The sequence below is a fragment of the Cuculus canorus genome, chromosome 10, assembly GCF_017976375.1.
Source record: "Cuculus canorus isolate bCucCan1 chromosome 10, bCucCan1.pri, whole genome shotgun sequence".
Lineage (NCBI taxonomy): Eukaryota > Metazoa > Chordata > Aves > Cuculiformes > Cuculidae > Cuculus > Cuculus canorus.
The window spans coordinates 21,403,098-21,415,225 of record NC_071410.1 but is presented as its reverse complement, the minus strand read 5'-3'; the positions used below and the strand labels follow the sequence as shown (position 1 = coordinate 21,415,225).

At 49.9% G+C, this 12,128-nt stretch overlaps 1 protein-coding gene across 2 annotated transcripts in view; it reads left to right on the top strand.

Annotated features, from left to right (window-relative positions):
• LOC104063993 (pre-mRNA 3'-end-processing factor FIP1) overlaps nt 1-11,838 on the top strand; it is a 36,487-nt gene extending 24,649 nt beyond the window's left edge. The window contains exons 11-16 of one of the 2 annotated variants that reach the window (XM_054075518.1): nt 1,863-1,889; nt 3,788-3,845; nt 4,695-4,750; nt 6,056-6,242; nt 8,174-8,332; nt 10,922-11,838. In XM_054075518.1, coding sequence (XP_053931493.1) covers nt 1,863-1,889; nt 3,788-3,845; nt 4,695-4,750; nt 6,056-6,242; nt 8,174-8,332; nt 10,922-11,054 — 620 coding nt within the window. In that variant the 3' untranslated portion in view covers nt 11,055-11,838. The remainder of the gene's footprint in view (nt 1-1,862; nt 1,890-3,787; nt 3,846-4,694; nt 4,751-6,055; nt 6,243-8,173; nt 8,333-10,921) is intronic. The other variant, XM_054075519.1, reaches the window with a different exon arrangement.
• Nucleotides 11,839-12,128: the final 290 nt, after the last annotated feature.

Below are 12,128 nucleotides of genomic sequence, written 5' to 3'. Positions count from 1 at the left end.
GTGAAGAAAGCCAAGAACATGGGAACTGCTCTTCTGCGTCAGAGCAGCAGGCTGTTCACTTCAGGGTCCTGTCTGGCTATGACTGATTCCAAAAGTTTCGTGGGCGATGCTGGAATTGCCAGTTCTGCAGCAGCAGCTCTAACAAACAGCTTTCCTCCTCACCCAGGTCCAAGCTTGGTTAGTTTTCGCCTTGAAAAACCAAGATTTGTATCTGTCTGTGTTTGTTCCTGTGGATTGGAACAGATTGCCCAGGGAATTTGTGGCTGCCCTATCCCTGGAGGTGTTCAAGGCCAGGTTGGATGGGCCTTGGGCAGCCTGATCCAGTGGGAGGTGTCCCTGCCCATGGCAGGGGGTTGGAACTAGATGATCTTTTAGGTCCCTTCCAAGCCAAACTATTCTATGATTCTATTGTACCAGCTGTCACTGCAGGAGGATTCCTACTGCTCCTGAAAGAGTCCAGTATCCAGCGGAGTCATTAAAGTAGTGCTTCATTTTAAAAGCAAAATATAAGTAACGTGCATGAGGTCTTTGCCATGAGTTTCCGGCCCATTGGGTGCGATCAGTCCTCGGCACTGGCAGCTTTGTGTGCTCTTACCAATAACCAGATGGGTTTGTGTTGTGCTCAGACTGTCAAGCTCAGCCTTGTGTCTGTGGGAATGCTCTTAGCCTCTGCAGTGACAGGCTGAGTGCTGAAATCTACTGAGATGGCGGAGGCAACGCTTCTAGTTTTGTTCTGCTTTGCTGGCTGGAGCACTGAGTTACAGAACGGCTCCACGGTCTTTTCCGTGCACGTCATAGCTCTGGTTCTGCAGTTTCTTAATGCAACACAGATGCTAGTAGGACCTGTTCTGGGCACCAGGCACAACAGGGCAATGCTAGTGGAGAGAACAAGCAGCTTTGCAACTGAAAAGGCCAAATGCCCGCACTCCCGCAGCTTTCCAGGGCACACAGCATTGTTTTCATGTTGAAACCTTTTTGGTGCAGGTTTGCAGATGGTCTGGCCACAGCTGAACACACATTTTTCTGCCTTCACTTCCTGCAAAGTCTGCGCATCTTCTGATCTCACCGAGATCAAGTCTGTGCCCCTGCTGCGTCCGGCCTAAAGTGCATTGAGGTGGAAGTGAAGGCCATGCTGGCCTTTCCTTGCCCAACAGCAGTAGCCAGGCTCTTGAGGAGTCCCCAGGAGCACATAACCTTGTAACTCCTCTGTTTTGCACTGGCTTCATGTGCAGAAGACACACAATAAAAAGTACAGTTGTGGTTTTTAATGAGAGGAAGGTTGTTACTGCAGTGTTCCCTGGTGGGCTGTGGTAGCTTGTCTTACTGCCTTCTGTTACAATGATGGGCAGAATGGAGATGACTTCTTCACTCTCGGTTGCTGACCAGGACATCAGAGCTCACTGTGCAGTTGTGATTGACAGAAGAAATAAAAAAAAACTCCAACCAACCCTAAACCAGACAGAGGAGAGGCTGGCGTCTGCAGTGGGCTGTCCTCTCCAGCTCCTTCAGCTGTTGTGAAGGCCAAATCAATTGTTTGTATGTTGACACTGGGAAAAAGGAATTCTCCAGTGTAAGAGAGCACCAAAATTGAACATTTTATTTATTATATTTATGTAATAATTATATTTATTGTGCTATAATTTAAATTATAACACAAGGTAAAGGGATCATCATTTGTGAAAACAGTACAGTTCATAGGTTGGTAGCTGCGTAACAGCACTAGGTTTTCTGCCCACATGTATTTCTGTGTGTTCAAATATGTGAAATGTATTCAGAACTGTGCTTTTAGGTTTAGTTTGAGATACAAAGATACCGTACTTTACTTATTCTAACTTGTTTCGCTTGCTTGTTTGTTTCCGTAGGTCTGCCACCACCCGGCCCTATTCCAGGTAGGCATTAACCTTGCTCTTCATAACCATGGTGATTCTGAGCATTTGGGTTGGCAGCACAAGTGAGGCTGACACCAGAATCTGTTTTAGAGCACAGCTCATTGAAGGCCAATAAACTCCAGTGCAGTGTTGAACTGTAGCTGTTGCCTCATATCCTGGATCAAAATAATAGACTGTGGGGCTTCTTAATGCTGCCTTGTTTTGTCTCTGAAGACCAGTCTATAATGTGAAATGGAGAACTTCAGGTGGCAAAAGACACTGAGATTGGAAATGGGTTGGTTCCAGTTGTGGCATTTGCACAGCACAAGTTTGAGGGACAAACTGCTGCTTTGTGTAGGAGTTTGGGATGTGAGGAGCAAGCACCATTCCCGCCAGACTTTGCTCTCTGGTGTGTGGTGGAGCTGGTGAACACCAATAGAGAAACGTAACACCCAGCTGTGTGTAGAAGCGAGGAACTCCACTGATTCAGAACCACGATAAAACTGAGTTGCCTCAAGCTGTGATTTGTTTTCTTCTACTGGAAATTTTGCCTCATCCAGGGAAAACAAATGTAGGCGTTTGTGCAGGAGAACATGCGGAGCCATATGGTGACTGGGTGCCGTACATCTGAAAAGCCAGGGCTGCTCGTGCCCACATATGTGCAGTCAAGCCCCTCCTCTGTGTGACACCGTGTACTTGAGTCACGTATCCAAACAAAATCTGCACCCACAGTACTGTGGGCTTCATGCACTTGTCCTCACTGTGTGTCACCTGTGTTGGGCTTGAGTCACAGCTTTTGTGTCCATGCTTTTATTTATGCTCTGACCTGGGCTTCCCAAATGGAAATAAGGAAAACCTACAGTAGCTGGGCTCTCCGTAAGGCTAGAAAATTCCCCTCTTTGTAAAAATGGAACTTTTCATGCCCCTCTCGATGTACAGTACTACTGAAGTGCAGGTTTTCATTGTTGGAGGGAACCTGCTCGTGGGAAGCAGGATGGAAACTGAATGCAAACTGGTCTTGACTGTAGATGTTTCAGGACCCAGTTGTGAGTCAAGTATATTTATATTAAAGGTGTTCAGGAGGAGCGAGATGGGCAAAATGACCAGACTGTGGCAAAAAACTTCCAATCCAGATACTTGGGTTGGAAGGAGAGATGTACTGGAGTCCTCAGTGCAAGGAGGACATGGGTCTGTTGGAGTGAGTCCAGAGGAAGCCACAGAGATGAGACAAGGGCTGGAGCACCTCCTGTACGAGGACAACCTGAGAGAGTTAGGGTTGTTCAATCTGGAGAAGAGAAGGTTGTGGGGAGACCTTGGAGCAGCTTCCAGTGCTTAAAGGGGCTCCAGGAAAGCTGGGGAGGGGCTCTTGACGTGTTTGACCCTGGGCCCATTTGGGCAGTGTCAGACAGGGCTCTCTGCTTCTCTGGTGCTCCCTCTTCTCGTGATTTTTGAACGTATGTGTGCTCAGAAAATTGGATTTCTTCAAAAACAAACAAACCCAGGTGACTTCTGGTTACGTGCTTGGCAAGAGAGTGAGTTACTCATTTTAATCAATGGAGCCATAAACCCTTTGCTGTAGTTGCAGTGTGTCTGCATCCCGAGAACCAGACTTCTGTCTCCCATGGAGCTGTATGTCATGTTTACTCCCTAATGAATTTTATGTTTAAGATGAATAACCCAAGCCAGAAGGTATAATAATTCTTCCTTTATTTTTCTTCCCATCCCCGTACAGAACTAATATAGCTCTGGGGGTTTAATTTTGGTGAGGAGCTGCAGCCCTGAAGGATGATTACTGCAATTCAGACAAGGCCTTCAGTGAAAAGAAGCTTTAACTGCTTTTAACCGTAGCCAGCAATGAAGTCTTGTTCCCTCACATCAAACCATGGGATCTTTGTGATGACTTATGTTTCTGTGTCTAGGGTTGTTCCCGCCTCCGCTGGCACCGCCACCAGCTCTCCTCATTCCAACTTTGGATGGGTAAGGCCACACCCAGGCTGGGTCATTGCACGGCATCTCCGTAGTGAGAGAGGGGGGAGAGGTCCAAAATCAGTGCTGGTCCTTCGTAGTCTGGTCATAGACTGGGGAGGGGAGAGAGCAGAGTCCGTAGGGAATCCTCAGTGCCTTTACCTGGATTTATACGTTCAGGACACCAGAAGAAGTCCGTAAAATCCAGGTGTGTGCTTAGGTCTAGCGCCGAGTACATGGCAGCATGGTCTGTTTCTCCAGATTCTCAAAGGAAAGCTGGGGAGTGGCTTTTGATCAGGGAGTGCAGGAATAGGACAAGGGGGAACAGTCTTCAGCCAAAAGAGGGAAGATTGAGATGAGATCTTAGGAAGAAATGTTTTCCTGTGAGGGTGGGGAGGCCCTGGCCCAGGTTGCCCAGAGCAGTGGTGGCTGCCCCATCCCTGGAGGTGTTCAAGGCCAGGCTGGATGGGGCTTGGAGCCCCTGATCCAGTGGGAGGTGTCCCTGCCCATGGCAGGGATGGGACTGGATGGGCTTCGAGGTCCATTCTGACCCAAGCCGTTCTGTGATTCTGTTATAGATTCTCTGGGTACTTTGTACACCCTGGTTCTTTCCCAGGAACCCTGCCCGATCTACAGAAGGAGGGGGAAAGGAAGGCAAGCAGCTGAGTTACAGCAGTTCCAGAAGCTGTGGCAAAGCAGCTGTACCGGGATGCATTTTCGATAGTTTGCAATGCAAAGTGGGAGAGACACACTGGGACTGTGGGTTTCCCATGTGAGTGTTCCACCAGCCTTCAGAAAGGATCAGGTGGGCCTGCAGGGCGTCACTGCTGTTAGTAACTGCATCCCTGTCTCCCTCCACAGCCAGCCTGCCAGCTACAACAACCGGCAGCCGCCACCATTCGGCTACAACTCTGCAGGTGAGCACTGGAGATAACACACAGTGACACTGCTTACAGCACTCATCTCTGGGATTTGGTCATTCCAGCTTTCCTTAAGCTGATGGACACCGTGCTTGCTGTAACGCTGGGGTCTTGCTCGTGTCTCAGCCCCCTGGCAGACGCTGGGCTTGACCACGCCACGAGGGGTTTGGAGACCTGAGAGTTCTGCAGCAGTGGGGGATGCAGTTTTGTGGTTGAGCTAAGTCTCAGCTGCTGCTTTCAGTGCTGACGCCCAGCAACAGAGGAGCTGTCCTGTATGCTTCTGTTGGCACATGTACTTGCTTATGCTCACTCCTTCTGTCTTCCTTTTCCGCCACCCTCAGGGACAACCATCACCTCCACATCTCCTCCCTGAGCTTTTGAATGCGCTCCTCCCCAACTTTGTCATGTCCATCGCCTGCAGGCACAGGCAGACATCCCTCTCCTTTTGTTTTGTAATGGAAGAAGCGCTGCCAGAATTCTCTGGCTGTTTCCTTCCCTGTGCAGCCTTACCAGCAGTGTCCAAGTCTTCTCCCATGTCCTCAGGGACCAGCACTTGGAGCAGCATCTCCTCACTCACTGTGCTGAATGGGCAGAACCACAGGCAGCCCCACACTCTCACTCTGCAGGAGGTGGTTGGAGGAGTGGGCAGCAGGAGCCCTTCTTGGGAACAAGGAGCCTCCAGTGCTGTCCCATGTGCAGCTTTCCAGCAACAGTGGCTGTCTAGGATGTGACCCCACTGGTCCAGCTGGGTCGGCTGCAACAGGCCAGCACGGGCTGGAGAAGTGCCAGGGGCTCTGGGCTCATCCTTCCTTAACGGCTGGTGCCTCTGTTCCTCCCCAGCTGCCACCTCGGGTGAGGGGGAGCCTGGTGGAAAGCAAGGCCTTGGCAAGGTGGCAAAGGGCTCAGGGCTGGCTAAACTAACTCCTGGCTCAGCAGCCAGAGAAAGGGGCTCAGCTCTGCGGGCACCTTTGCCCTCTGAGCCAAGATGTCTGGGAGGGAGGGATTGAAACTTCCCGGTGGAGACCTTACAGCAGGATGCAGGGATGTGCTGGCGGGGGTGGGGGCTGAGATTTCACAGTGACATCAGTAAAGGTCTGGTCTGGCTTGCATTTTCCTCTGGGAAAAGGTGTTCACATGTTGTTAGCAAACTGCTGGAAGTAAAGAGGGAGAGTGAGGAGGGAGCAAGCTTTTGTCGTCTCCTTGTATTCAGCTGTGCCTCCAGAGGGAGTCTCCAGGAAGGGAGGGACAGAGAGGATACTGTTAGTGCTTCCGATGAACAAGGATTCTGTGCTGTCTCTGCAGATTCAGGCTTCATCAGCTACCCACCCATCTCCACATCACACACACCCTGGGTGACAACGGTGGACAAAGGCACAAGCGGTTCCAGCAGCAGCCATTGGGAGTACTCCGGCTCAAGGCGTGAGAGGGAGCGGGAACGGGAAAGGGACAGAGACCGAGACCGCACTCCAACCACCAGTGAATACAACAAGTGAGTGCCATTTTGTCAGATCCTGCACACAGCTTGCCCTGCACAGAGCTCTAGCCTTGCCCTGGAGCACAGGAAGGTGTTTGGTCAAGGGCTGGGATTGTCCCAGTTTTCTTAGATGTCTGGGGAAGAGGTGCTCTGGATCATCAACCAGAGGACAAACCAGGAGCCAGTGTCACTGGCCAATTCCCTCTGTCTGTTTTTTGTCTAAATCCAGCAGACCCAGTTATGCCGGCTCTCCCACCTGCAGTATGAGGCCAGTAAATGAAAGGGCCCCTTTCAGCGGGTGTTTCACAGCTCTGTGTGAAACATCAGCCATAGAAGCTGCTGCTTCTTGTCTCAATGCAATTGTCAGATCAAAGGGAAACAACCCAGGCTTTGCTCAGCTGTCCTGTGGAGGCTTTCAGGGCAAGGAGTGCCCTTCACCAGGAGTCAGCCAGGAAATGGAAATACTCAACCAGGCATTTCTGTGAGCAGTGCTGGAGACAACCACCTTGGTGGGAACTGACGTGATCTCAGAAATGCTGGAAGCACTTGGGAAAGGCAGCTTTCAACCTCCCAGTGTTGATCTAGAGAGCTAAAGTGCAGACTAGGCTGCAGAGACTCTTGCTAAACCCATCACTTTTTTGTTCTTTCACAGGCAGAATCAGTGTTTTGCAGGCGTCAGGCTCAGAAATATCAACAGTCATTCCAGCCATGATCAGAATGCACATTCCTGGTAGAGGGGTGCTGCCTGCCGGGGAACTCCCCCAGGCCCAGAGTGGGAGCAAACAGGGCAACCTTTTCCTAACCCTTTTTCTTCCCCTCCCTTTTATTTCCTTACAAGTTCATGGGCTCCGGGAGGTGTGGAGGATGAACAGAGCAGGAGACAAACTTGGTGCAGTTGGAGCAGCCCGGACTCCTACAATTCCTGCTGCAGCCAGGTCCGGTGATCAGCACTCCTGAGTCCATTGTTAGCATTTCTGGGTGCTTTCGGGCGTGCTGACCTCTACGTTGGTGCTTGCCAAAGCAGAGCAAGGAGCCCTGCTCAGCCGGTCCTGTGGAGCACTTGCAGGTGGTGGATATTGGACATTTGCCCAGCTTGTTCCCAGGAGAATTGATTGGGACCATGTTTCAAACTCTCTCAGTCTGAATTGTTTCACACAGTGGGACTTTTTAACCCTTTAGATTTTGGCTTTCAGAAGTTGAATAGGGACTATGAGATACAGAGGGAAAGGGAGCGTAAACTCTGTCTGAATTTGGGGTGCGTTATGCCCACCTCTCTGTATGGACTGGATAACATGCCTTAAGCAGATCAAGGTCTATAGAAAGACCATGTCAGCTACACTCACAATTTGAGGTTTTGAACTCATGGGGAAGAAAACAGTCCCTTAGTCTGACTCACATGAGAGAATTGCACATTAGGTGGGACATTAGAGTGCTGTGAGGTAAAATCCAGCACCAGGGGAAGCAGAATGGGAAGAGGAGCGTGCTCTTGTTGGGTTTGAGCAGGAGAGCTGGATGTCTTGGAAATATTCTAGGAGGAACGTGAAGGCAATAACCCTGATACATTGGCCCCATGCTTGCTGCTAAGGTAATCCCTTGGCAAATCCAGAGAACAGATTTTGTAAAGCCTTTGCCTTGAGAGGTGGAGGAGAAAGCTGTGGTATTCCAGTGGAGGGGTTACAAGCTATGGAATGGGCAAAGAGAGGAAGCTGCTTCACTGTGGTTAGAAACTGAGACTGGGTTACAGCTTGGGCTCGGTAAGCAGCAGCAGCAGCTCATTCTTACAGGTGTTTCAGGAGCACCATGAATGCCCCAGCCTGTTGACAGACTATGAGGTGACAGATTTTGCTGGTTAGCATGTGTTCCTACAGTCCTGTGAACATGGCTCCTGACCATCAGATCCACAAGTGATGTGTTCCTCTGCCTAACTTCTCCTTTCTCCTCTTAAGTGATGATGAACGATACCGCTACTACAGCCGAGAGCGCAGCTATGACTTTGAGCGAGACTACCGCCGGAGTAGAGATCGCAGCAGGGAGCGAGAGGATCGTCACCGAGAGCGCAGGCACAGGGACAAGGAGGAGAGCAGCAAGCATAAGTCTTCAAGACGGTAAGAGCTGTCTAGGGTCAGATAGGGCTGCTGGTGAGTACACACCTCAGCTGCAAACACCATGCTTGATATTTCACATTGGGCATGAGGAAAATCTTCTTCACTGAAAGGATTTATCAAGCACTGGCAGAGGCTGCTCAGGGAGGTGGTTGAGTCCCCATCCCTGGAGGTATTTAAAAGACAGGGAGATTAAGGGCTTAGGGTTATGATTTAGTAGTGGACAGGTACGGTTGGACTTGATGATCTCAAAGGTCTTTTCCAACCTAGGGATTCCATGATCCTCTGTTCTCGGTGAGCTGTCACCCTGGGTCATGCTGGCTTCCTGCGATCTGCCAATGGCCTGAGACGTGATACCCAGGCAGAGGAAGCGCTCATAGGTGCATTACCTGGGCAGGAGGCAGAACTCTGTCATAGGGAGAGGATTTCTCAGTGTTTGTAAGATCTCAGTAAAATGTGGGATCACTGCCAACAAGATCGCAGCACTGATTGACAAAGGAGAGGTTAACCTGTGCTAAACATCAGAATGGCTTAACTCCCACTGTTAAGAAAGTAAACACAAAGTAAAACGCAAACCCATAACAGAAGCATGCACTTTTGGTAGTGTGTGGTGTTATGCGGAAGAGAAGAGGTTTCTTCAGCCTGTAACCTGAAATCTCCCCTTGGAGCAGGAAGCTGAGCACAGCCTGGTCAGAGCTCCATGCCCAGTGTTTCCGATAGTGAGGTTGATGATGATCTTAAACTACACACAGGTGCTCTGTCTTGCTGAAAGTAGTAGGATGGAAGTGTTTGTTAGCTGAAGCAAACAGAGGGATCCTGAGAGTGTGTGTAAGAGTCCCTCCTAAGGCACTTGGAGATCTAAGCCTGTTGAAGGCATCTGCAGAAAGAAGAAAGGTTTTGTTGTAGTTTCCAGTTCAAATTGACGAGGCTGAAGGGCCAGTCCTGTTGTGTAAGTGTAAGCCACCACTGCACTGCTGTCCACACAGCAGCTGGAGATGTGGGGAGGAGAGACAGTGGCCTTTTTGTTTTCTTACTCTAATCACTCTAAACCCATTTATTAAGCAAGTCAGAAAACTACTTGAAGCCAGGAGCTTCCCAGCCAGAGTTTCAGTGTTTCAGCCAGTTTGGTGCCTCTGCCACTGACCCAGTGTTCCAGCTATGGCAGGGATTTTTCTTCCCCATCCACGTCTCCCTGTTCGTGGAGCTGGGTGTCCGTGCGGTGTCACCATACATCTCCCTGCAATCAATGTATCTGCTTTTTCCTGTCTTCTGTGCTCTGTTTGAATTCTGCCATCTTCCCACTTGGCCAGCATTGGAGAGCTGACTCAGATTTCAGCCTGTGAGGAGAAATTGCTGCGTGCTTGAAAAGCAGCAGCCGATCTCCTCCCAGGGGGAACCAAGAGCCAGAGTACGTGAACCCAGAGCTCCCCTCCTTCCCTGATAGGAGGCCAATGCTGATCTTGGGGGCTGTGGGCTGTGTCATGAGCACTGTGCGTGCCGCTGGCTCAGGAGATGCAGGGCTTGGAGGCACGAATGGCCTGGTCAGAGTTACTCCCACATCACAGAAATCCTTCATGAACGCCTACAGCCATCCAGCTGCATCTGGAAAACGGCACGGGGTTGAGGGGAAGGAGGCAGAGAGGTTTTAAAGTATAAAGCTAGTGAAGTGCCAGATTATTTATGAGTAAGCAGAAGCAGAAACATGCTCTGCCTCCCCTTAGGAAAGCCACGTTTCTATAGCTACATTGGTCGTTTTCTTGCCTCCAGTCCATGGATGTTCAGAGGAACGAAAGTTTCCACACCTCTCTGGTTTAGGACTCTTTCTCTCAGCAGCCTCAGTGCTTCGCATTGAAGCTTGAGATGTGTCAAAATTGTTAAGAGCTCCCTTAGGAATGGGAAAGACACACAGATATCAAATACAAGGACAAGCTGAGAGAGTTGGGGTTGTCCATCTGGAGAAGAGAAGACTGCAGGGAGACCTTAGAGCAGCTTCCAGTGCTGAAAGGGGCTCCAGGAAAGCTGGGGAGGGGCTCTTGATCAGGGAAGGCAGGGAGAGGATGAAGGGAACGGTTTCCAGCTGAAAGAAGGGAGATTGAGATCAGAACTCGGGAAGAAACATTTTGCTGTGAGGGTGGGGAGGCCCTGGCCCAGGTTGCCCAGAGCAGTGGTGGCTGCCCCATCCCTGACGGGGTTCAAGGCCAGGTTGGATGGGGCTTGGAGCCCCTGATCCATTGGGTGGCGTCCATGCCCATGGCAGGGGGGGTTGGAACTGGATGGGCTTTAAGGACCCTTCCAAACCACTCTGTGATTCTTCTGACAGCAGTTCTGGTGTGCTGAGGTACCGTGTGGTGTAATGCAGCCATCTCCAGTGGTTTACATAACTTGCCCTTGCTGCAGCCACAGCTGATCTCAGATTGTCCCGAGTAAACACAATGAAGTCTTTCAGCAGCACAGTGATGCCCTCAGCGCTCCTGATCTGTCAGATCCAAGTGCTCTGTCCCCACACCTGCTGTCGAGTCGGTGTGTTTGGGTCTCTCTGTGCTGATGCAGACTCTAAGGTGACTTTCTGCTCCCCTTCCTTCCCCTTCCCAGCAAGCAACACGAGAGCGAGGAGGGGGAGAGCCATCGGCGCCACAAGCACAAAAAGAACAAGCGGAACAAAGAGGAGAAGGAGGCCAGTGAAGACGGCGCCCAGGAGGGAGAGGAGCAGGATGCCAAGGAGTAACCTCAGCGACTGCCAGCCCTCAGCTCCTTTGGAAGCAGCGAGGCATCGGTGCTGTTGTGCTTTGCGGGTTGATGATGTTTTCCCCCCAGGAGGCGAGGCTGACTCTGGGTGAGCGGTGCAGCACAGGGTGGTTGTTGGAGCCCAGGCTGCACAGGCAGTTAAACCATTTTTTTTTTTTTTTGGTGTTGTTTTTTGATACAGTTGTTGTTTTTTGATACAGTTGTTTTTTTCAGCAGTTGTAGAATACAGAGCACTGAGCTCCTCATACACATTCCTAGGGGGAACTGTGCTCTAACAGATCCTATGGTTTCTGATGGAAGATGGCTTCAGCTGAAACTAACGCATTTAGGTGATAGGATTTTGTTATTTTTTGTCATCGTCATTCCTTTTTCAAAAATAGGACAGTAAGTGCAACTTGAAATTTATTGTCCAAAGAAAAGTGTGATTTAGATTCTGAGAGCCAGCTTAGAGCCTGGCTTCTAGTAGTGAAAAGTTTCATCCCCAAATAAATTCCTTTATCGCTACAAAAACTTCTGGTTCCTCCTTGGCCAACAGGCAGCATGCAAGGAGCTGCTTTTCCTGCAGGGTTCTGCTGTGCTCTGACAGCTCCGAGAAGCTGTCATGTGTGTGTGCAGAGACTTCAAACCCAACTCTTTTGTTATCCATTGCAAAAATAGTTCCATCCCGTTTCCACCTAAGTGGGAAGCTGGCGGGGGACCTGTAGGACAAGCATGAGTTTCTCTTTAGTTGGTTCTGACTAAATTTTTAAAGTATCTTCCACTACTTTGACTTGGTATTTAAAACTGTATTAAATCTTTGCTATAAAATAGTACGGTTCTGAAATTCTACATGGGTTTTTTTGTATTGTAATCGTGCACGTCCAGGTGTTACATGAAGCTCAGCCTGAGGGACCCGAGCCAGTACAGTGCAATGGTAATGCTCTGTGTGACAGTGTTTGAGCCATCAACTGCAAACCCTATGGGGAGAAAAAAGAGTGAGGGTTTTGCTCATTTTTTTTTAATGTAACTTTTTAAATGTGTTTTGGGATATTGGTGTGCACCCAACCAGAGTTAA